General features: G+C 39.6%; 1 protein-coding gene across 5 annotated transcripts in view; it reads right to left on the bottom strand.

The window, feature by feature from the left end:
* Window positions 1-26,079, bottom strand: part of Sclt1 (sodium channel and clathrin linker 1) — a 132,569-nt gene that overhangs the window by 63,750 nt on the left and 42,740 nt on the right. For 4 of the 5 annotated variants that reach the window (XM_052180563.1, XM_052180567.1, XM_052180568.1 and 1 more), the window contains 3 exons: window positions 19,489-19,579; window positions 16,556-16,647; window positions 3,765-3,942 (listed from right to left, as the gene is read on the bottom strand). In XM_052180563.1, the coding sequence (XP_052036523.1) occupies window positions 3,765-3,942; window positions 16,556-16,647; window positions 19,489-19,579 (361 nt within the window). The remainder of the gene's footprint in view (window positions 1-3,764; window positions 3,943-16,555; window positions 16,648-19,488; window positions 19,580-26,079) is intronic. The other variant, XM_052180564.1, reaches the window with a different exon arrangement.

Raw genomic sequence — 26,079 nt, 5'->3', positions numbered from 1 at the left:
ATTTATTATATATGTATTGTTTTAATATATATATTAAAACAATACAACTAAAATGGTTTCAGAGGAGAACAATATTATTAACTTGGCCTAGAGGGTGTTGTGAAAGTTTGACAAAGAAAGTGGCTGCTTTTGGCCCTCTTCTAGAAAGTTCATCTGAGAAAACTTGAGTTTTTGATTGATGGTTTTGGCAGAGGAGATTTCAAGATGTTGAATATAATAATAAACACTTTGTAGGACAAGTGGGCCATGCAACCAAACACCCCTTTGTGTTTTTGCTTTGGAGCATGTAACCATGGAGAGGACCAGGTACAGTTAGAAAAAAAAAAACAACACAGAAAAGAAACACATGGGGTCCTTCCCCAAACAAATAGAGTATCAATAACAACTCAAACTGAGCCTGTCTCAAAATAGGGAAATCCTATCCATAAATCCCACCCCATTCCTCAAGGCTTATATAGTCCTTGTCCATATACAATATAGCACACAAGTTATTTCATAGAAGATATTCTGAAAGTGGCTCTTTTTATTGAGCCATACCACTAGGGGGAGAATTCATTCTCCTGAAGCATTCATTGCTGCACTTTGGACCTACCAGGGTGGCCAGGCTAACATTGCTGCTGCCCTCTGCCACCCAATTGCTTCCTCTGCTTCTGCTATTGCTGTCAGTGTCTTGGTAGCTGATTAGATTTCAAGAGCCTTGGTTACCTCCCCTTGTGCAGGCCACTCAAACCACCCTGTTTTACTTCTAAAAACTGTAAGTCTGCTGGCATTACCAGCTGGACCAGAGCCCCATGGAACCTATTTGTCTTGGTTCCAATTTGTCCTCCAAGTGGACAGCAGATGGTAATTATTAGTTAAAAAAGACTGCAAGATGAGCCATTAAAAAAAAAAAAAACAATAGAGTTTGAGAAGAAAAGGAGCACTGAGTAGAATAATAGAGCTACTTCCAGTGCTCAAGGAGACAAAACAATAAAAGGAAAACCTGATTGTAAATGGAATGAAGAGAAATGAAACCTCCTGACAAGACAATACCCAGATAAGGTTAACATTTTTTCTTCATAGGCATTTCTCAAAGGAGAAATGGAAGGTTAATCCATATCCAACTTTTTTTGTTTTTTGTTTTTTTATTTGAAATATTTTCATTTACATTTCAAATAATTTCCCCTTTTCTGGCCCCCCACTCCCTGAAAGTCCCATAAGCCCCCTTCCCTCCCCCTGTTTTCCCACCCACCCTTTCCCACTTCCCAGTTCTGACTTTGTCCTATACTGCTAAACTGAGTCTTTCCAAAACAAGGGGCCACTCCTCCGTTCTTCTTGTACCTCATTTGATGTGTGGATTATGTTTTGGGTATTCCAGTTTTCCAGGCTAATATCCACTTATCAGTGAGTGCATACCATGATTGATCTTTTGAGACTGGGTTACCTCACTTAGTATGATGTTCTCCAGCTCCATCCATTTGCCTAAGAATTTCATGAATTCATTGTTTCTAATGGTTGAATAGTACTCCATTGTGTATATATACCACATTTTTTGCATCCATTCTTCTGTTGAGGGATACCTGGGTTCTTTCTAGCTTCTGGCTATTATAAATAGGGCTGCTATGAACATAGTGGAGCATATATCCTTATTACATGGTGGGGAATCCTCTGGGTATATGCCCAGGAGTGGTATAGCAGGATCTTTCGGAAGTGACATGACCAGTTTTCTGAGGAACTGCCAGACTGATTTCCAGAGTGGCTGTACCAATTTGCAACCCCACCAGCAGTGGAGGAGTGTTCCTCTTTCTCCATATCCTTGCCAACACCTGCTGTCTCCTGAGTTTTTAATCTTAGCCATTCTGAAGCCTTCTAAGACTTCTAAGACAGGGTGTTTGTCTGGGTTAAATCACAGTAACTAAGGCAGATAACCAAAGGTGCAGAGTTGACTGCATGTTGCTGCATTTGGGAACATAGGGAATTAAATTATGGTCACCAATAACAATGGCTATATCCTCAATAACAATTAGGTTGTGTTTATCTGACATTCCTCTGCTCATATGAGTTTCCTGAATCAAAAATCCCTCAGTCTTGAGGACAAGCATCTAGGATCAAAGACAGCAGAGCTTTTATCCTGAACCACTATGTGGCACCCTTTGGACCTTAGACAAATGGCTTCACCATAGGACACCTTGGAACTGATTGGGGAACATAACCTACAAATGTATCATGCTCGTCTCTTTCTTGTTCTGAGAAAAAGGGCTGTGTTGTGTGTGTGAGGCCAGGAGGAACTGGGAAAGAGAAACAAAAGAGGGCTTGAACATGTGGTTGTGAGCATACACATTTGCACGAATGCTCACATGTGCACGGACCTGTTTTCTGTCAGCCTCCCAGAGCTCCAGCACAAGGTAAACTCACATTGGCCAGAGGCCACAGGTGCATCAGGGCACACAGGTAGTTTTCTTGCTTGCCCGTGTTCTGGGAAGCAGTTCCCAGTGGGGTCATGGACCTCAGTCTGCCTGTTGAACCCACCAGGTGATGCCCCCAGTTAGTGCAGAGGCCTGAGCAGAGCTTCTGCTCTTCCACCTTGTGAACGAATTCCCAACTTGATGGCAGGGAGGGGGCTTGTGGAATGTGGTTGCCTTGGAGAGGGAAGGCAGCAAAGATTTGTGCTACAAGCTCTTTAGTCAAGGTCAAGAGACCTGGGTTGCCTCTTCAGAGCAGTATCCCCTGAACTCAGTGATGCCTATTTAATTCTAAGCAAAACTATGCTCCAGAGAATTAGCATTTATTATATGTGGCCTTTAAAGTAAAATGGAGTCATTGGAGTTCATAGGACAGAGCACATTAGAGTTCTGCAAGCACACTGATTATATAAAAGGAGCCCAGGGACTTGAGAACATCAGTAGAATTAGCCATGAAGTGAGTTAGCCTGACTCACGTCCCCATCTAACCCTGTATAGCCGTGGTTACCTGTAAATCATTTTACTCTGGGTGGGGGGGGGGTCTTGCCTTCTTCAGATAGAAGGATTAAATGTCAATGGTCGAGACACCCTTTCCCAATTAGAAGAAAATATTGGGAATTAGGAAGTTCAGCACGTTTTCTTCCTGGGCAGTGACCTACAACCTTGTCCAGGAAGATCCTGGTTTGCCACTGGATGGAAGAAGAGCAAGAGGAGAGGAGAGGGCCCAGTATATGTAGGAGCCCACTCCCTCAAAACTAACATTATTACATTCCTGTAGCCTTGAGTCCCAAATTCTTCCTCTTAGGGCCAGTTTCGAGACACTGTGACTTTGGAAGTAAAGTTAATGACCTTTGGCAGACCCTTTCAACCATTACACTATGTTCTAATTTTTCAAACCTCGTGTGGTGGCACACACTTCTAAGTTCCAGCCCTTAGGAGAATCGCAAGTTTAAGGCAAGTATGGGCTACATCATGAGATCCTTTCTCAAGTGAAATAAGAAATAATAAAAATGCTTGTAAAGAGGCTTAAAACCATAAAAAAAGAAACTTATCTTTAAAACAAAACAAAACAAAAACAAACCCCCTAAACAAAACAAACAAAAACCAAAGTCTGATACTTAAATACTATTTTTGATAAATGACTGACATGTTAACATATCATGATATTACTTTTGCCATTTAAAATACAGCATAATTATCTGATAAAGGGAAGTGTCATTTGTTTCCTGCATTTATTAGGTAGCTGCTGATACCTTCATTGTTAGGAACTGTGAGGCATGTGGGATCTTAGTGTTTTATAAACATGTCTCCATGTTTTCTTACCTGATTCTGTTTAATGTTCGCTTCTTCTAAGAGCTGCATGCTATCTCTGGCTCTTGAAATAGCCTCGTATTTCTCATTTTCTGATTCACTACACTTGGTTTGTAGCTCTTTGATCTGCTTTTCCAAATTTGTTTTCCCTGTTTTTAGTTCATTGGCTTCTTCAATTGCTACACACAATCTACAAATTAATAACCACAATATGAAAGTTAAATATTTTTAAAGGGAAGAAAGAACACATGAAGTTTACTAAACATCACTCTATGATGGTGTTATGCTTGTTATTTTTACATGTATTTCTCATTTCAACCTTGCTATAGTTCTATAAAAGTAAATTTTACAATGGGTATTTTTAAAAAAAAAACATACCTTGGCCAGCTTTTGATTAAGATAATAAAAAGAGCAGCAGAACTGAGATGAGATATTTTGATTCTGTGTGATGATCGCTATGGGTTTCGGTGCCTTTTGAATTCTTTTTTTTTTTTTAATTTTTTTTAAAGTTAATTTTATTTTTTATTTACATTGCAAATGATTTCCCCTTTTCTGGCTCCCCACTCCCCGCAAGTCCCATAAGTCCACTTCCGTTCCCCTATTCTTCCATCCACCCCTTCTCACTTCCCTGTTCTGGAATTCCCCTATACTCTTGCACTGAGTCTTTCCAGAACCAGGGGCCACTCCTCCATTCTTTTTGGACATCATTTAATTTGTGGATTATGTCCTGGGTATTCAAAGTTTCTAGGCTAATATCCACTTATCAGTGAGTGCATACCATGACTGATCTTTTGAGACTGGGTCACCTAACTTAGTATGATGTTCTCCAGCTCCATCCATTTGTCTAAGAATTTCATGAATTCATTGTTTCTAATGGCTGAATAGTATTCCATTGTGTAAATATACCACATTTTTTTGTATCCATTCCTCCGTTGAAGGACACCTAGGTTCTTTCCAGCTTCTGGCTACTACAAATAGGGCTGCTATGAACATAGTTGAGCATGTGTCCTTATTGCATGCTGAAGAATCCTCTGGGTATATGCCCAGTAGTGGTATAACAGGGTCCTCAGGAAGTGACATGCCCAGTTTTCTGAGGAACCAACTGACTGATTTCCAAAGTGGTTGCACCATCTTGCAATCCCACCAGCAGTGGAGGAGTGTTCCTCTTTCTCCACATCCTCGCCAACACCTGCTGTCTCCTGAGTTTTTGACCTTAGCCATTTTGACTGGTGTGAGGTGAAATCTCAGGGTTGTTTTGATTTGCATTTCCCTAATGATTAATGATGTTGAACATTTCTTAAGGTGTTTCTCAGCTCTCCGAAGTTCTTCATGTGAAAATTCTTTGTTTAGCTCTGTACCCCACTTTTTAATGGGGTTATTTGGTTCTCTGGGTTCTACTTTCTTGAGTTCTTTGTATATATTAGATATTAGCCCTCTGTCGGATTTAGGGTTGGTGAAGATCCTTTCCCAGTCTGTTGGTTGACGTTTTGTCCTTTTGACCGTGTCCTTTGCCTTACAGAAACTTTGTAGTTTTATGAGGTCCCATTTGTCAATTCTTGATCTTAGAGCATAAGCTATTGGTGTTCTAGTCAGGAACTTTTCCCCTGTGCCCATGTCCTCCAGGGTCTTCCCCGGTTTCTTTTCGATTAGTTTCAGTGTGTCAGGTTTTATGTGGAGGTCCTTGATCCATTTGGAGTTGAGCTTGGTACAAGGAGATAAGAATGGATCGATGCGCATTCTTCTGCATGCTGACCTCCAATTGAATCAGCACCATTTGTTGAAAAGACTATCTTTTTTCCACTGGATGCTTTCAGCTCCTTTGTTGATGACCAAGTGACCATAGGTGTGTTGGTTCATTTCTGGGTCTTCAATCCTATTCCATTGATCCGCTTGCCTGATATTGTACCAATATCATGCAGTTTTTTTATCACTATTGCTCTGTAGCAGAGTTTAAAGTCTGGGATACTGAATCCCCAAAATATCCAGGAAATCCAGGACACAATGAGAAAGCCAAATCTAAGGATTATAGGTATTGATGAGAGTGAAGATTTACAACTTAAAGGGCCAGCAAATATCTTCAACAAAATTATGGAAGAAAACTTCCCTAACCTAAAGAGAGAGATGCCCATGAATATACAAGAAGCCTACAGAACTCCAAACAGACTGGACCAGAACAGAAATACCTCCTGTCACATAATAATCAAAACCCCAAATGTACTAAACAAAGAAAGAATACTTAGGGCAGTAAGAGAAAAAGGGCAAGTAACATATAAAGGAAGACCTATCAGAATTACACCAGATTTCTCACCAGAGACCATGAAAGCTAGAAGATCCTGGGCGGAGCTCATGCAGACTCTAAGAGAACACAAATGCCAGCCGAGACTACTATACCCAGCGAAACTCTCAATTACTATAGATGGAGAAACCAAGATATTCCATGACAAAACCAAACACAATATCTTTCTACAAACCCAGCCCTACAAAGGATAATAGGGGGAAAGCACCAGTACAACAAGGGAAACTATACCCTGGAAAGAGCAGGATATTAAGCTTCTTTCATCAAACCCAAAGAGGATAACCACACACGTATAAAATTAAAATCAAAAATGTTAGGAAGCAATAACCACTACTCCTTGATATCTCTTAACATCAATGGACTCAATTCCCCAATAAAAAGACATTGACTAACAGACTGGTTACATAAACAGGACCCTACATTTTGCTGCATACAGGAAACACACCTCAATGTCAAAGACAAAAACTACCTTAGAGTAAAAGGCTGGAAGACAATTCTACAAGCAAATGGTCCCAGGAAACAAGCCGGCGTTGCCATTCTAATTTCAGATAAAATTGACTTTCAACCTAATGTCATCAAAAGAGACATGGAAGGTCACTACTTGCTGGTCAAAGGAAAAATCCACCAAGAAGAACTCTCAATCCTGAACATCTATGCCCCAAATACAAGGGTGCCCTCATTCATAAAAGAAACTTTACTAAGCTCAAAGTACACATTGCACCTAACACAATAATTGTGGGTGACTTCAATACTCCACTTTCACCAATGGACCGATCAGGAAAACAGAAACTAAACAGGGAGACAATGAAACTAATTGAAGCTTTGAACCAATTGGAGTTAACAGATATATATATATATAGAACTTTTTATCCCAAAGCAAAAGAATATACCTTTTTCTCAGCACCTCATGGTACCTTCTCCAAAATAGATCATATAGTTGGTCACAAGACAGACCTCAACAAATATAAGCAGATTGAAATAATCCCATGCCTCCTATCAGATCACTATGGAGTAAAAGTGGTCTTTAGTAACAGTAAAAACAACAGAAAGCCCACATACACATGGAAACTGAACAATACTCTACTCAATGATACCTTGGTCAAAGAAGAAATAAAGAAAGAAATCAAGGATTTCTTAGAATTTAATGAAAATGAAGGCACAACATACACAAATCTACGGGACACAATGAAAGCAGTGTTAAGAGGAAAACTCATAGCTTTGAGTGCCTCTAAAAAGAAATTCGAGAGAGCTTATACTAGAAGATTCACGGAACAACTGAAAACCCTGGAACAAGAAGAAGCTAATTCACCCAGGAGGAGGAGAAGACAGGAAATCATCAAACTCAGGGACTTTTGAATTCTTAACTGGGTCATAGATGTACCCAGTGTATCCTGGCTATACGGGTACCCCACTGTCCCGCTCCACTGTCCCTCCCCACCTCTCTCTCCTCTCTCAACATGGATTCTGTCTACCACCCAATTTCATCTGTTTTTTTCCCCCTAACTAAACACAATTAGTGCTTCCCATATGGAAATGTGTATAGGATCATTTACTCGGATGTGTTAAACCTTCCAATGGCTTCCCCTAAAAGAAAAGTAAATCTCTCTTAGCAGATATCAAATGCCACTCTTCCATTTCCCTTCAGAAAAGGGCAGGCCTCCTGGGGTATCAACCAAATGCAGTATCAAGCTGTAGTTAGGCACTTCCCTTTAGATAAAAGCTGGATAAGGCAACCCATTAGGAGGACAAGGGTTCCAAAAGCAGACAAAAGTGTCAGAAGCAGCTTCTGCTCCCTCTTAGGAATCCCACAAACACACCAACCCATACAACTGTAACATATACACTGACAGCCTGGGTTAGGCCAATGCAGGCCTTTGATTGTTGCTTCATCCTCTGTGAACCCTTCTAAGTCTAGGTTTGTTGATTCTGTGTTTTTTTTCATATGATATCCTTGACCCCTTTGGTTCTCACAATCCTCCTTCCCCTCTTCAGCAGGATACCCAGAGCTCTGCCTATGGTTTGGCTAGGGGTCTCCGCATTTGTTTGTATCAGTTGCTGGTGGAAGCCTCACTGATGTCTATTATGCTAGGCTACTGACTGAGGTGCTCATCCCCGCATTCACAAATGCCATCATTCATCATTTTCTCTTGTTTTATGATTAGAGAAATGTATGCAACCACTTCTGGTTTGGAACATGTTACTTGGAGCAACCAGCCACTCACATATAGTTCAGAACCAACTCACTCTTACTCATCTTGACATGGGAGCCGTGACTGACTGTACTCACATAGGCTAAGAACCTTTCTGATATCTCCCATAAGAGCCACTCCTCATTTGTTAGCTAGCTGTGTGAAATTGCTTCCTATTTTTTTTAAAAAAGCATTCCCCACTATAAACATATTCATGACTGCAAAGCCGGAATAATGTAATTCTTTAAATTTGTCTGGTGCTTTCGGTCTTTTAAGTGTTATAAGAGTCCTTAAACTACCCAATCAAATCATCAATGAAAACACTGAGATTGTATTTTTTTTTCTAAATTATGTGACTATAAGTGTATCTTTGTGCGGTTATGTATTGTGTGTACGGGTGACCCCAGCAGCTAGAATCCCCCTGGAATAGGAGTTACAGGTAGTTATGAACTGTTTAATGTGGATACTAGAGCTAAATTTAGATCTTTTGAAAGAGAGACAAGAGCTCTTAAGTGCTGCTCAGTCATTCCTCCAGCCTTAAAAAGAAAGTCCTACCTACATTATATGTTCGAATCACTACTGCCCTTAGAGAGAGCACATTCTCTTTTTCTAAGAGTATTCAATGCATGTTGAACAAATGGTTTTACCTGTGGACCTAATAGTTGCTTTAGAGTGTTCAATTTTTTCTTTAGGGTACTAGAGATTACTCAGTGTTAAGAGCACTGCTGTTCTTCAAGGGAACCTGGATTTAATTTCCAGCACCTGTGTGTGCAGTGGCTCAAAAAACTAGTCCTGGGGATCCTACGCACTCTCCAGCTTCTGTGGACACCGAGCAGAGAAGCAGTACACAGATACATATGCAAGCACAACACCCACAAATACAACATTTTTTCTTCAAATAATGCAGGCAAAATTATATCTAGCCTCCCCAGTACATATTTCGATTATATCATAGATCTCTCAACATTATCCCTGCTCAATAGGCATATATACCTCCCAAGGCCATCCAAACCACAACTCTCAAAGACAAAGCTGCTTAGTACTTCTCTTTTTTTCTCTCAGATAAAATCTATTAATTTCTTTAGATCATATCCATTTTCTTCTGCCCATTTTAGCTATTCTAAATCTTAAATGGCAAAATTCTTAGCATAAAAAGTACATGTTAACGTTAAGATAGGTAGACATTATGGTCAATTTTATTATCATGAATATGTCGATAATAAAATTTTATTAAATATATAATTTACTTATTTTATAAGTAAATAAAATCATTAAAGCACTTGGAATTTATATATTTAACATCATTTTTAAAATGGCCAATAAAAACTCTTAAAACGAGTGTTATGGTAAAAATATAAGCTATCAGGAACTAGGACGATGTCTCTGTCAGTAAGAGCTGTTTTTACACAACCACGAGGACCTGTGGTCACAGTACCTACTAAAAGAGTCAGTTGTGGCAGTGTGCTCTTGGAATCTGCTGCTGTGAAGACAAAGACGGGATTCTTGGGGTTTGTCAGCCAGCCAGGCTACACATATGGGAGCTCCAGGTTCTAGGGAAGACTGTCTCAAAAACTAAGGTAGAAAAGAACAGAGGAAGACATCTGATGTTGACCTCTGACCTTCACAAATATGTGCACATGATCTACACATAAATATGAAATATCAGAAACATTAGTACATATCATTAATATACTAAAATATTTTTCAGCCATGATTTAATAGCTCAAGTTTATAAGTAAAAGGATACATCACTAACCCAAGAATACTTAGCTGACCTTTAAAATAAGATATCATTTCAACACTGGTATTATGTTAAAAACCACTTTCTAGTTTTCAGAAAGGATAAATATATTTCTCTCTCTCTCTCTCTCTCTCTCTCTCTCTCTACTTAAGTAAAGGTTTATAATATAATTTTCAAGCTGCTGCTCAAATGGCACAAAGAAAAAAGGATTAAGCAAAAAGAACACCAAGAAGATAATTTTAATATACTTTGGTTTTATAGTTCAACAGTCTACAATAACAGGGTACTGACATTTGAGACCTTTTGGTGGATACAATAGTAAGAGGAACATCAGGAATTCAGTGATTGGTGCTTGAGATACTAGATATCTACTAATCATTGGTAGGGTCTCAAACTATCAAAAAAAAAGTCTCAGGACCTTCAGATTATGAGACTGATATGCTGTCTCTGCCTACTATGCTAAGGAGGTACTTGTGAACCTAAAGCTCTAAGGAAAGATATTGTGGAAGATATTAGAAGACAGAAAGATATCCCATGCTCATGATCAGTAGGATTAGCATAGTAAAAATGGCCATCTCACCAAAATCAATCTATACATTCAATGTAATTCCCATAAAAATTCCAAACCAATTCTTTACAGACATTAAAAGAGCAATTCTCAACTTCATATGGAAAAACAAAAAAAATCTAGGATAGCTAAAACAATCCTGTACAATAAAAGAACTTTTAGAGTTTCACCTTCCCTGATGAGCATAATAATAAAAACTGCATGGTATTGGCATAAAAACAGACATATCAATCAATGGAATAGAATCAAAGACCCAGAAAATAAACTCGTATGGACACTTGATTTACAACAAAGAAGTTAAAAATCATATAATGGAAAAAGAGAAGGCATCTTCATCAAATGGTGCTGGTCTAACTGGATGTCTACATGATGGCCTTAGAAGAATGCAAACAGATCATTATCTATCATCCTACACAAAACTCAAGTCCAAGTGGATCAAAGACTTCAACATAAGACTAGATATACTAAATCTCATAGAAGAGAATGTAGGAAATTCCCTTGACAGCATTGACACAGTAGACAATTTCCTGAACTGACACTAATGGTGCAGGCTCTAAGATCAACAACTGATAAATAGAGACTCATGAAACTGCAAAGCTTCTGTAAGGCAAAGGACACTATTAATATGACAAAATAGCAGCCTATAGATTGGGAAAGAATCTTCACCAACTCTATATCTGACAGAGGGCTAATATGCAAAATTTATGAAGCACTCAAGAAATTAGACACCAACAACATAAGTAACACAATTAAAAATGGGGTATAGAACTAAACAGAATTCCCAACAGAGGAATCTCGAATGGCTGAGAAGTACCTAAAGAAATGTTCAAAATCCCTAGTCATCTGGAAAATGCAAATCAAAACAACTCTAAGGTTCCATTTTACATCCATCAGAATGGCTAAAATCAAAATCTCAAGAGGTAGCACAGGCTGGTGAGGATGTGGAGAAAGAGGAACACTTCTGCACTGCCGGGAGTGCAAACTTGCACAACCTTCTTGGAATTGGCAGTTTCTCAGAAAACTAAGACTAGTTATACCTCAAGACCCAGCTATATCACTCCTGGGCATATACCCAAAAGATTCTTAAACATTCCACAAAGACTCTTGCTTAACTATGTTCATAGTAGCTTTATTTGTAATTTGTTTCCAGAAACTGGAAACAACCTAAATGTTCCTCAAGTGAAGAATGGATAAAGACAATGTGGTACATTTATACCATGGAATACTACTCAGCTATTAAAAACAAAGATATGATGAAAATTTCAGGCAAATGGATGGAACCAGAGAATACCATCCTGAGTGAGGTAACCCAGACCCAGCAAGACAAACATGTTATGTACTCACTCATAGTGGACATTAGCCACAAATTATAGGATAACTATGCTACTAACCACAGATCTGAAGAAGTTAAGTAATAAGAAGGGCCCCAGACAGGATGCTTGAATATAACTTGGAGAAGTATAAATTAGACGTTGGAGGTGGATGGGGGGAGGGATCTGGAAGGGGAGAATATTTGGAGTGGGAATTGGGTGTGTGTTGGGGAAGATAGGAAAGCTGGAGACAGAGTGGAAATCAGTGGAGGGAGGGGCATCTCTGGGATAAGCTGGAGCTTGGGACAGGGAGGGATCCTGGGAATCTATGGGGGTGACCTTAGATAAGTCTCCTAGCAGCTGAGGACATGGAGACTGAAGTGGCCACCTCTTGTAGCCAGGTGGGACTTCTAGTGGAGGGAGGGAATACCAACCCACCCACAAAACCATCAACCCAAAATCTGTTCTGTCTACATGATGTACAGGGATAAAGATGGAGCAGAGACTGAAGAGAGCCATTCAATGGCTGGCCCAACTGGAGATCCCACCCAATGGGAGAGAGCCAACCCCTGATACTATCAATGATGCTCTGCTATGCTTGCAGACAGGACCCTAGCATAACTGTCTTCTGAGAGGCTCCATCTAGTAGCAGATGGAATTAGATGTAGAGACCCAAAGCCAAACATTAAGCGGAGTTTCTCGTATCTTGTAGAAGAGTCAGGGAAGGACTGAGGGCTCTGGATGGGTTAAGAATAGCACAAGAAGAGTCAGCTAACATGGGCCCATGGAGGCTCAGAGATTAAAGCACCAGCCAGCATGCATGAGCTGGACATAGACCCTGTCTTAGTCAGGGTTTCTATTCCTGCACAAACATCACGACCAAGAAACAAGTTGGGGAGGAAAGGGTTTATTGAGCTTACACTTCCACGTTGCAGTTCATCACTAAAGGAAGTCAGGACTGGAACTCAAGCAGCTCAGGAAGCAGGAGCTGATGCAGAGGCCATGGAGGGATGTTTCTTACTGGCTTGCTTCCCTTGGCTTGCTCAGCCTGCTCTCTTATAGAACCCAAGAACACCAGCCCAGGGATGGCACCACCCCCACTTGATCACCAATTGAGAAAATGCCCCACAGCTGGATCTCATGGAGGCACTTCCCCAACTGAAGCTCCCTTTTCTGTGATAACTCTAGCCTGTGTCAAGTTGACACACAAAATCAGCCAGTACAATTGACCCCTTGTCAACTTGACACACAAACACATCACTATTAAGCCTCAACCCTTACTTTCTTATTCATCCCCCAAATCTAAATTACTTTAAAAGTCCCACAGTCTTTACATATTAAAAGTTCAATCACTTCAAAAAGTCCAATATCTTTAAAATTCAAAGTCTTTTAAAAATTCAAAGTGTCTCAACTGTGGGCTCCACTAAAATACTTTCTTCCTTCAAGAGGGAAACATATCAGGGCACAGTCACAACCAAAAGCAAAACTCAAATTCCAATGGTTCAATGTCTGGGATACAACTCACGAACTTCTGGGCTCCTCCAAGGGCTTGGGTCACTTCTCCAGCCCTGCCTTTTGTAGCACACAGCTTGTCTTCTAGGCTCCAGCTGCCTGTACTCCAATGCTGCTGCTGGTCTTGGTGGTCATCGCATGGTACTGGCATCTCCAAAACGCTGGTATCTTCCACTGTAATTAGGCTTCACCAATAGCCTCTCATAGGCTCTCTTCATGGTGACAAGCCTCTGCTCCTATGCATGACCCCTTCAAGTCCTGGGCCATCATTTGCAACTGAGGCTGCACCTTCACCAATGGCCTTCCGTGGCCTCTCACTGTGCCAAGAGCCTCAGCTGCTCTTCATGACCCCTTCATACCTTCAAAACCAGTACCATCTGGGTGACTCTTACACAGTACCAAGTCCAGCCACAGCACAAAATACAACTGTGGCTATCTCTGGAACACACTCTCTGTGCTCTCAGAAAACACTTCCAAGAAGATTCCATCTCAGTGATGCTGGTCTCATCTTAATCACCGCTAATTTCTTAGCTCCAGCTAACCAGCATCAATAGTCCCAGTAACACAAAGGTTTGCTTTAGTGGTTCTGGTATCTTGTTACTCACAGCTGATTCTTCAGCCCCAGCTAACCAAAACCACAGAACACAGAATCATCACAATCAAAACATGGCCACTTTAAGAGTCTTTAATCTTCCCTCTGAAATTTCACAAGCCAGGCCGCCATCTTTTGCACTGTTCTTAACATTGTCTTCCATGCTCCTACAGAACTTTCCACTGAGCTCTTAATATTCTAATGGCTTTTCTAGCTCAAAGTTCCAAAGTCCTTCCACAGTCCTCCCCAAAGCATGGTCAGGTTGTCACAGGAATAACCCACTATGCTGGTACCAATTTGTCTTAGTCAGGGTTTCTACTCCTGCACAAACATCATGACCAAGAAACAAGTTGGGGAGGAAAGGGCTTATTGAGCTTACACTTCCACGTTGCAGTTCATCACCAAAGGAAGTCAGGACTGGAACTCAAGCAGATCAGGAAGCAGGAGCTGATGCAGAGGCCATGGAGGGATGTTTCCTACTGACTTGCTCCCCTGGCTTGCTCAGCCTGCTCTCTTATAGAACCCAAGAACACCAACCCAAAGGTGGTACCACCCACAAGGGGCCCTCCCCACTTGATCACTAATTGAGAAAATGCCCCACAGCTGGATCTCATGGAGGCACTACCCAACTGAAGCTCCTTTCTCTGTGATAACTCTAGCCTGTGTCAAGTTGACACAGAAAGCCAGCCAGTACAGATCCCATACAGTGGAAGAAGGGGTGCAGCTTAGTCTTCATGTGGCCTCTAACAATTGGAGCAGGGGACTGTCTCTGACTCTGTTGTCTGTCTCTGGATGCCTTGTCTGGCCTCAATTGGAGAGAAAATGCTTAGTCCTGTTATGACTTTATATGCCAGGGCATGTTAGTACACATGGAGAGGGGTCTTCCTCTCTAAGGAGAATAGGAGGGAGTAATGGGGGAGAGGTTTGTGAGGGTAGGATTCAGAGGACAGAAGGGAGGCTACAGTTGGATGGAATATACAAAAGGAATAAATAATTATTGAAAAAAATATTTCCCACAAAAGGTAAAAGGTTTTATTAAATATATTATATCATTTTATAATAACCACCAGGGACAGATTAGTGATTGAAAAATGGATGGGAAGGGCAACTGAAGATTGGAATTCTCAAGAATACAGGAAAGACTGGCACTGGCAGCTTGACTTCTAGGGAACAATAAAGTTAAGGATCAATTTGCAGTCTACAGGGCTTTCCCGGCACACTGAACAATTTTTTAAAGATTTATTTACTTATTTTATGCATATGAGTACACTGGAGCTGTCTTCAGACACACCAGAAGAGGGCATTGGAGCCCATTACAGATGTTTGTGAGCCTCCATGTGGTTCCTGGGATTTGAACTCAGGACCTCCATGCTATTACCTGCTGAGCCATCTCTCCATCCCTGACAAACATTTTAAGAGGCAGAAATAATTTACAACATTCAGCTCCTAGACATAATCCCTCTTGAAGAATTTGTGGCCCAAGAACATTAATGAATAGTTAAAAGCTGACATTTTCATTGTCTTCTGTTTCAGTGGTTATTTAAATTTTAACTGTATTATTTATTAAAATGTAGAATTTTGGAAGATTTGGGGGAAGTACCTAATTTTTTCTGATACTATGATTTAGAAATTTGTAATATTTTAGAGGAAGGGCTTTCTGTTTCTAAGAATAACTACAAATACTTAAAAATCTATATGCTTAAATCAATAGGACTGAAAATAAAGGTGTCTTTTGTGCTATGGTATTGTAGAGGTCAATAAATAGGTCATAATAAATACCATGTTGGGAGACAAAGCATTTCTCCTCACAAACCCAAGCCCCTGGGTGACAGCGGAAAAGCTTATCATCTTTACTGGCACCCACAACTCAATCTATATATGCACATCTTCTGGGTTTAATTTTACGTTTTAAGTTGCAATACTGCTACGTAAGGCAGAGACAGATTAAGATTTCTCCTAGGTTTGGCCAAAACACACACACACACACACACACACACTCTCTCTCTCTCTCTCTCTCTCTCTCTCTCTCTCTCTCTCTCTCTTCTGTACAAAAACATCTCTATATATGTATATTTTCATTTATATATCATATTATTTTCTCTTAATGTGAGTGAATGGTTAGACTTATAACCAGGCTTTATAGATGGGGGCTCTAGGGACCATATTAACACAAATGTCATGGTAACCCTAAAGAGTTGAATTCTTTAGGGAAAAAAAACCCACTAGATTAAATTTGGTCCAACTTTAAAATTATGACATGAATCAATGTACTCTGCATGAGAGTCTAGACTCTATATGCATTATATAAATAATTTCTTTTAAAAGACAGAGTCCCTATATAGCCCTGGGTGTCCTGGGGCTCGCTAAGTAAAATAGGCTACACTGGAACTTCTTGCCCTAATTCCTGAGTGCTAGGATTAAAGTCATGTGCCCCTATGCCCATATGTTCAATGTATAACAATTATAAACTAATGTTCAGATTTTAAGCCCATGGTTAGTTTTGATTTAGCATTTATAAGATACCTATTCCAATAAATCTAATGGAAACTCTACTGTGTTGTACATATGCAAATTGTAGAGACACAGAAGCATTACCTTGACTCTAACTGTTTTATACTAGACTGTAATTGCTGCACACGTCTATCCGATGCTTCCTCTTTTCCTTGTGCAGACATAATATCTTCGTCCTAGAAAGTAAAGATCCTGAAGCTTACTTGAAGTATCTGAGAATGTAATACACAAACACCATTTACAGCATGAAAAACACAGTAGACTACAAAGTTATGTTACTAGAATTCTAATATGTAAGTTTAAAGATAATATACTTTGGAAGTAAATATATACAATGCAAAGGGCTAAGGGGCAAACTCCATCATCAATACCATATTAGATAATCAAAAGAATTACTGAAAGTAGATTTCTGGCAATGTCTCACCATGCTTCCACTAGACACTGACAAAATAAGGCAAAGGTTTCTACATGGCCACTCAACTTTATAATATATTCTCTTAGCTATTTCTCATTAGCTATCAAAATAAGAGAGGACATTTCTATGACAGAGTAATGCTTTGAATTATATCAACAGGTTTGATTAAGTTTTTCTAGAAAAGTTTCTTACCCATCCTTTCTTGCTTTCCTTTGTATTAAGCATTTTCAATATTTTAATTTCTACATTGGTTTTAATTGATCTTTGAAAATGTCCCCTCCCTGCCCCCCAGACAGAGTTTTCCTGTGAAGCCCTGGCTAGCCTGGAACTCACTGTGTAGACCAGGCAGGCCTTCAGTGTGGGGTCATCCTCCTGCTTGTTTTCCAAGGGTTGGGATTACAGGTGCACTCACTCTACCATGCCTAGCCTAACAGAATCTTTTAAAATTCACCTTTCAGCAGTAGTTAGATATACTATTTTGGATTTACTATTTGTTGAGGTTTGTTTCCTGTTTCTGAACTGGTACCTAGAACCATCATCTTTGGCCTAATAAGCTTCTGTCTGGGCGAAATAAAAGCAGCAGGCATTGTGCTAGACACATTTATAACCTCAGCCTCTGGGGCTTCTAGAATGGAATATCAGGAGCTCAGACACCAGTGAAACAGTTTGAGTAATCTGAAGACAGCTTAAGCTCCAGGCAGTCCTACCTCAAGAAACCAAACCAACCAACTAACCAACCAACCAACCAACCAACCAACCAATAAACTTCCTTTAGGAATTTCTGAAGTCTGACATCAAGTTTTATTTGGAATGTTTTGTTTTCATTTATGGAATTCAGCTTCACTGGCTATAGAGCCCATTGAGAGGTGTTTTCTCCTTCAGCTCTTTCCATATATTATGCCAATGTTTTCTGCCTTCACAGCTTCCTGTTGAGAACTCAGCCATTATTCTTACCATCCTATCCAGTTCTTATGTCTCGTTCTGCTTTCAATGTCTTTTGTGTCTCACTGTTTATCAGTGTCATCATGATTCAATAAAGGTGGCTCTGTTTCTCTTTAGGGGACTGAGATTCTTGGGAGCTAATGTTTTCTACCAACTTAAGGTATTTTCTACCCCTCCTCCTTCCTCTTTTTTCTGAAATTCCAGTTGCACTTACGTTGGACTAGTTCCTACAATCCCACAAACCCTTAACTATTTGAAACTGGCTCCTGGACAGGGAGTTTCTACCCGGTCTTCTGTATTCATCCTCCTTGCTTATCCTGTCTTGACCAGTCTATCTTTAATCCTTTCTGGTGAACTTGCTTCCAGTTACTGTAAAAAGCTGTTAAATTTTTATTCTAAAATTGCTTTCTAGTTCTCAATCAAAATTCTCTCCCTTTTTCTTCATTTTGACTTTATTTTACTCTAATTCTTGCTCTTTAAGCTCAGATTATACTTTCCTGTCTAATAATTTGTGGTTGAAAAATGGTTGTTGTCAACAAAATAGTTACTCTGGTATTGTGGACTGGTATTGGTGTAGGTGCAATTCAAGTGGGAGATATCTTGCTTATATATAATCTCTGAAATCTGTCCACAGTGTACAGCAGCTGATATCTGTGAGTGTTTTGTTCTGATTTCCACTTCTGATTGTTTAGAAGTAGGTCTTATGGAGTGTCTCCGACCTACACGACCTGAGGGGCATTCCAGATGAGCAAAGGTAGAGTTTACATTCTTTGTGATTTCTTGTTGCTAGAAATCTGTTCCCTGTAATTTCCAACTTTGAAGTCTGTTCTCTTATACTTTAAATAATAAGACAATTTCCTGAGGCTCAATTTGCACATATTTCTATGATGGTCTTGATCACATAAACTAACAAACTAAACTATTTAGTTAATTGTCTGTTCATCTCACTAGAGTAGATCTCTCTCAAGTTTCAGTCTGTTCTCAACTGCCCATTTGCTGTATACTTTGGCTGTCACACATAGGCTTAGTAAAAGTTTAAAAGATGGGTTTCTTTTTGTTCATGGTCCTCTTGTTGTCAATATGTTCTTTTAAAATGTCCAAAGGGCTTTTGTAGACCTAAATTTGGTCTTGAGCACTTAAGCCATTATAAATATATATACTAATTTTTGAAGTCATAGGTGTGGGTGTTGACTGAAAGTACCACCAATACGAAATCTAAAACCTAGCAATTCTTATTTCTTTAGTTTCTATTTTAGGATACTTTTCAGGCCTAAATACAATTACTTGTGAGGGAGCTCTCAGACCCCTTTATACTTCTCTATCACAACTAGAAACCCACAATCAACTTTTAAGGAATCAGGAAATAAGGCTTAGATATTCACGTATATAGTCACTATCAGAACTAGAATTTTAATAATTATATCCATCAAAATCTAAACTCTGACACCTCCTCAATACCTTTCTAAAAGTCCCTATATCACCCTATTATGACAATAAAAACTTCAATCATCAATCAACATTCGGTATTAGATGTTTATTTCCTACTTTCATAGACCGTGTTAAGCAAAAGTTGAATGTAATGTGCATTTTAATGACATTTTAATTCACTATGCTAATGTTAATGGAAACAGTCTTCACTAAGGTATTCCCAACACTATACCTTCTTCAGCATCTGTTCCTGAAGACCTTCAGTCACTTTAGTTAATTCTTCCACTTTCATTACTGCAACTCTCAGATCAAACTTGGCTTGCCTAAAGAATAAAGAAAATTCACGTGCTAAGTTTGATGCCATAAAGAATAAAATATTCAAAGTCTAAATTTAGTAAAATCATTATTAATGTTTATGAAACTAAAAATGGATCCCCAAAGGTAAATTTTTAATGATTTCCTTAGTGGTAATAAGATACATGTAAAAGCAAATAAAAAATACAGGTAATTTCAGAGGGGTATAAAGAATACTTTATCTAGATAAATAATCCTATATATTTAATGAAAAAATACTTGAGCATCATAAAGAAGAATTTCAGCATAAGGCTGCTCTTTCTATTTGTTTAATGGGCTGCTGAACAAGTGAACGTAAGCTCCATTCAAGTGCCTGCTGAACTCTAATCAAAGGTGAGACTGAAAGCATCTGTGGGGTGTATCTCAGCATGCAGAGCCCGGCCATCAGGAGCCCAGTGCTGGCACTGCTGGTGATGAAACTCACCTGACCACCTGCCGAGAGGACAAACCTTCTCTTATTAATAGAACTGTTCCTTACTTTGATTTTAGTTAACTTCTAAGCTGTTAATGGCCCAACCTTTAGCACCACTCTCACTTCCAAGAACTGATTCTCCCAACCCCTTGTTTTCAACATCAAGTTTCAAAGGCCTGCAGCTGTCCTGGAACAATGATCCTTCTGTTTCCCTACCTCCAAGTGTTGAGATTATAAGCAGGTGCCACCAGGCCCAGCTTCAGGCTTAAAATTCCACCCTAAAATTTATATCTGTATTTCTTAGACAAAATGAAAAAAAGTTTTATTTCCATTACTTTTGAATAAAATTCTATACTGCTCTATATGAAAAAGGTCAGTACCAGTCAACATCAAGGCCTCATCTCATCTCTTGCCTGGTCCTCCAATGTACTCTGTGGCAGGTTTAACAGAGAACATACAAAGCACATGCTTCCTTGAGCACACTCTGGGCTTTCCCATTTTTATTGTACAACTCTCTCTTTTCCTAATTTTTCTTTCTTTTTTTTTTTTAAACTTTTTTTTATTAGATATTTCCTTTATTTACATTTCAAATGTTATCCCCTTTCCTGATTTCCCCTCCACAAACACCGGATCTCATTCCCCCTGCCCCTGCTTCTTTGAGGGTGCTCCCCTACCCACTCACCCACACACTCCCACTTGCCCGGCCTGGCATTCCCCAACATTGTGGCATCCATCGAGTCTTCACAGAACCAAGGGCCTCTCCTCTTGACTGACAAGGCTGTCCTTTGCTACCTATGCAGCTGGAGCCACAGGTCCCTCCATGTGTACTCTTTGGTTAGTGGTTTAATCCCTGGGAGGTGTGTGTGTGTGTGCGTGTGTGTGCATGTGTGTGTGTGCGTGTGTGTGCGTGTGTGTGCATGTGTGTGTGTGTGGTGTCTTGTTGGTTGATATTGTTGTTCACCCTATGGGGTTGCAAACCCCTTCAGCTCCTTCAGTCCTTTTTCTAACTTCGCCATTGGGAGGAGCCCCGTGCTACAAATTAAAAGTTTTCTCTTGTCAAGTCCACACTGGTTTTGATTACATAAGATCCTAAATTGCAATCCTTATAGAACATAATTCCTTGTACATTAACAGACCATACTGTATTACAATCAATACTAAATGAATTCTCCCTTGTAGAAGAATTATGAGTTCATAGAAGATGGACTACAATCTGAAGGCAAAGACCTAACTTTAGTAACCCTTTTGAAGACAAGTAAGAGTATAATGAATAAGTGCAAAGGAGAGAAGATGAAAATTCTAGCTCTGAGGATAACTGCGTCTTCATGTTTTACCCATTCATTGTTCATGTGTGGACAATCCTACAGTAGTGATTTTTAGAAGCCTCAACATATACACAGACATATAGACAAAGAGACAGACACACACATACCACATACTCTTATTTCTTTAAAACATATCTACTACTATACAAGTACTGGATTTCTCTACTTAGGTCAGACTGGCTAGCCAGAGAGCCTTGGGATCCACCTGTCTCTTAGCTTTCCAGCACTGGTATCATGAGCATACAGTACCATGTTTAGCTATTTCATGAGGATCCTGAGGATATAACTCAGTTGTTCTCTTACTTGCAATGAAATATTTTACAGGCAGTACAATCTCCTTAGCTTCCAAAAATAAGTTAATTTTTTTCAGAAGTAGAGTATCTGTTATTGAAAAACACAAAGTTTAGCTAGGTAAGGTAGTACCTGTATATAATCCTAACCCATAAGAGGCTGAGATTGGAATATAACATGTTTGAGGTCAGCCTGGACTAATGACCTCAACATCAACTTAGGGCTAAGACCCTAGAAAAACAAAATAACAAGAAACCAAATAAACTAATGATCTCAATTCAAGTTTTGAGGTCAACAAAGCAGATCAATGCTAAATGTATGTACTGGGGAAACATTGATATTAACGAACTTAGGTAGGATAGACTTAAGGAAAGAGGGGGAATTGAGAAAAAGGGATAGAAATTTAAGAAACATCTATTTTTCTGTATGCCAGGTGAGAAAAATAAAGAAGACAACAAAAGCTGAGAAATAGCCCCAAAGGTCAGAGAAGAAACCCAGGACAAAACCAAAATATTCAGAAGAGGTAACTTCACAGTAAGTAAAATAAACAGATTCTTCAAGGCAATTTCAGAGGATGGAATTCAGCAACAATGTCTGAGACAGGAGGATGCAAAAGAACCTTGCGAAAGGGAACTAAACTTTTAAGAATACAAAGCATAGTTATAGAAATGACAGGCTAGATGCCAAAGAAGAATGATGTGCTTAAACACAGTGTTACAGTCCACTGTACACTGGGGTGTGGTGTGCAGGGCAGCATTTTAGGTCTCCTAGATAGATGAAGAAACTGAACTTCATGCACTTAGCAATCTGCCAAAACCATCCATCAGTAAATAGCAGCTAGTTTGAATGTATCTTTTTCTTGCATGTGATGGTCTTAGAAGATATGATGCTTGATAGGTGATGAAATTATGATTGTGGAGCCCTCAAAAATAAGATCAGCAGCTTTGTAAAAGAGGCTGGAATGAGGCTGCTTGTCCCTCCCACCATATAAAGACACATGAAGAAAGCATAATTTATGAAGCAGAGACCTCACTGGATATGGAAACTGCTGGTGTCTTGATCTTGGGCTTGTCATCCTCTAGTACTATAAAAAAAAAAAAAAACTTTTTGGTATTTCTAGCCTATTTCACTCTAAAGTATTTTGTTAAAACACCTGAAATGGACTAAGGCAATGCAGGGCCAGCATGTAAAATCAGGCTGAATACAGAGTCTGTGCTTCTCACAGAACGTACCACAAAACACAGCCTAGGAAGGTGTATGAATGCACAATATCTGCCAAAGACAATTATAAATATCAACAAAACATCCTTAAGTAGTCTTTTATTATTAGATGTAAAACTTTTGGGCAATGCTGTATAGTTTCGTTTTAGTTTTGAACAACTGGTGAAACAAGAAATCCTAATATTAAATAGTTGCCACAAAGGTCCATTTGTGACCCATGCACTCTACAAGTAAAATCAAAACTCTTTGTTCTTCAAAGAGTAAAAGAAACAAACATTTAACAATAACATATAATTACAACCAGCCCTTAAGTAACATTAAGGTTAACACTGTGAAGAAAACAGAATGACAGGAAAGCCACTCTCCCTCTCTGCTCAGAAAGCTGGAAAGCTAGAAGGCTAGCTGCCGGCACACACGGAGCTGCCTGGCAATCCTGTGACTAAGCACATCTGCTCAAGGCCACTGCTCACACGGGAGGGATCCCAAGAGACACTGTGAATCAAAACTGGTGGGACACAAGTTCCAGATTTCCACAGCTTTTTTATAGTAGAAAACACAATATTATTCAAATGGAAACATGAAACATCTGAGAACAATCTGTTATCTCAGTTAAAATAAAACTATTACCTGGCAAAAGTACATTTTAAAAAATGAGTGGTATATAAAAGTTATTGGCACACATACTTTTGAAGGAAAAGCTATGCAGTTGTAAAAAATGACTATGAGTAGAAATGAACACATTGAATATACATAAACTTAAATTTACATAATTTTCTATTTACATTCGACATGATAGCATAAGATCACAAACTGCACTTGTATAACATCAGCTCTTACGTTCTTCAATAAAACCATTTACTTATACAATATAATTTAAAGGGTGGCTCTATACTAGAAAACACAAAATGGCTTCTGATAACTGTATCAAGATGACTGATCAGGTGCACTTGCTTGGATATCACACTAAGGAGTCCCCCAATGCTGAGTAGCTAAATAAAGAGTATAATACAAACTTTTCCTGAATAGTGAGAGGCCAAGAAAGCAGCTGTGCCTCTGAAAGACTGAAGAGCAAGGGGCACGATGTAATTAAATTATTTTACTTATTCTCCCAATAAAAGACAATTTAGTTATTTAATTTGATAAGTTAATCTCTCAAAATATTTTCTTACTGTATTTTGTGGAACTTACAGGTTGGTGGGGACAGTTGAAAATGTACACAGATATAATAGTGTTAAAATATCACAACAGACCAGCATTCAGTATACAACTGTACTAAAAAAGACATTGAAGAAAGAAAATGATTTAGAAAAGATTATCTAAAATATGACACTTGAGCTGAACTTTCCAAATTGGGAGGACATTTGCTAAAAGAAGGAATTTTAGACAAGGTACAATGTGGCTTGTTCAGAGAAATCAAATAGTTTGGAAAGCTGCAGTGAGGAGTGGCCTGGGGTCAGGTCACTCTGGGCAGTCACTGACATGAAGCAGTATAATCAGATTTAATTTTGAAAGACTATTTTAGGTAAAGGACAAGAAGAAAGGGGGTGTGAAAAGCCAGAGGGGGTTTCAGCAGGGACTTACATGGGAGAGGCTCAGCTAGGGCAATGACAAATGACATGTATGGTATGTATTTACTGATAACTGGATATTGGTCAAAAAGCACAATATTCACAATACAACACACAGACCGTAAGAAGTTTAAGAGAAGGAAGGCCCAAGTGAGGATGCTTCAATCTCACTTAGAAAGGGCAACAAAATAATCACGGGAGGCAGAGGGAGAAGGGACCTGTTGCGGAAGGGGAACAAAGGGCAGGGTCAGGTATGGAGGGAGATGAGAAGCCCAGAGGGCCAGGAAATGAATGGAAATAGGCTGCTGCCAGGGGTGAGGTCAGTGGGAACCTATACAAAGTCCCAGAGACCTGGGATATGAGGGGCTCAAATGGGATGGCCTTAGCCAAAATGCCCAATAGTGGGGAAATGGAACCTGAAGAGACCATCTCAAGTAAATAGACAGGGCTCCCAGTGGAGGGATGGGGTCACCAAACCACCTTCAAAACTTTTGACCTAAAATTGTTCCTGTCTAAAAGAAATGCATGTAAAATATGGAGCAGAGACTGAAGGAAAGGTTGTCCAGTGACAGCCCAACTTGGGATCCATCCCATGGGCAGGCATGACTGTCCTCTGAGAGATTCTACCAGTAGCTGACTGAGACAAATGCAGATACAGCCAACCACTGGACTGAGGTCAGGGACCCCTATGGTTGAATTAGGGGAAGGACTGAAGAAACTGAAGAGGATTACAACCCCATAGGAAGAACAACAATGTCAACTAACCTAGACCCCTGGGAATTCCCAGAGACTAAGGCACCAACCTAAGGGTGTACAGGGGCTGACCCTTGGCCAGCACATATGTAGCAGAGGACTGCTTTGTCTAGCCTTAGTGGGAGAGGATGTGCCTAATCCTGTAGAGACTTGCTATCCCAGGGAAGGAGGATATGGGTTGGGGCCTGGGGGAGGGGGTGCAGGGAGGATCCTTTCAGAGGCAAAGGGGAGGGGGAACTCTGGGGGGAGAATAAAAAGGGGGGTAACATTTAGAATGTAAATAAATAAAATAATTAATAATAATAAAAAACCAGGAACAAACAGACAAACAATAGAGTGACAGGAAAGTGACCCATTTTAAATGTAGAGTTGGGCAGCAGAACAAAGTATGACAGCCTGGGCAGCAGAACAAAGTATGACAGCCCCTTCCTGCTTTTCTGACTCAGGAATTGGATGACACTATTTACAAACAGATAAAAGGTCTGGGAGATGGGACAATAAGTTCAGCTCAGAGTCCCTGTGTTATAAGTACCTCTGAGCCACTTGGATGGAGATATCCTATATAACTCTGGGTTAAGAAAAACGGAATGTTATCTCACTCAGGAATTACTGCAGACAAGGATGAGGTGGTTAAACAATGTGAAGGGGTTGTGTAGTATCACCCATAGTCCACCAAGGACTTTTATTGGCTTCATAGACTGTGTTATTTGGTTAAATCTACAATAAGCCTTAGGTGTGGGCACAAAGGATTAATAAACTCAAGGTTTTCAAGTGTCAAATAAGTACCCTACCACTGAATTACATACCCAGATCCCAATTCTCAGTCAATATTCATTAGCAAGTTACACCGTATTTATATAAAAATAGCATCAATGCATGTTAATGAGTGGTTAATCAGA

Source organism: Apodemus sylvaticus, chromosome 4, assembly GCF_947179515.1.
Source record: "Apodemus sylvaticus chromosome 4, mApoSyl1.1, whole genome shotgun sequence".
NCBI lineage: Eukaryota > Metazoa > Chordata > Mammalia > Rodentia > Muridae > Apodemus > Apodemus sylvaticus.
This window is presented reverse-complemented; position numbering and strand designations above follow the sequence as displayed.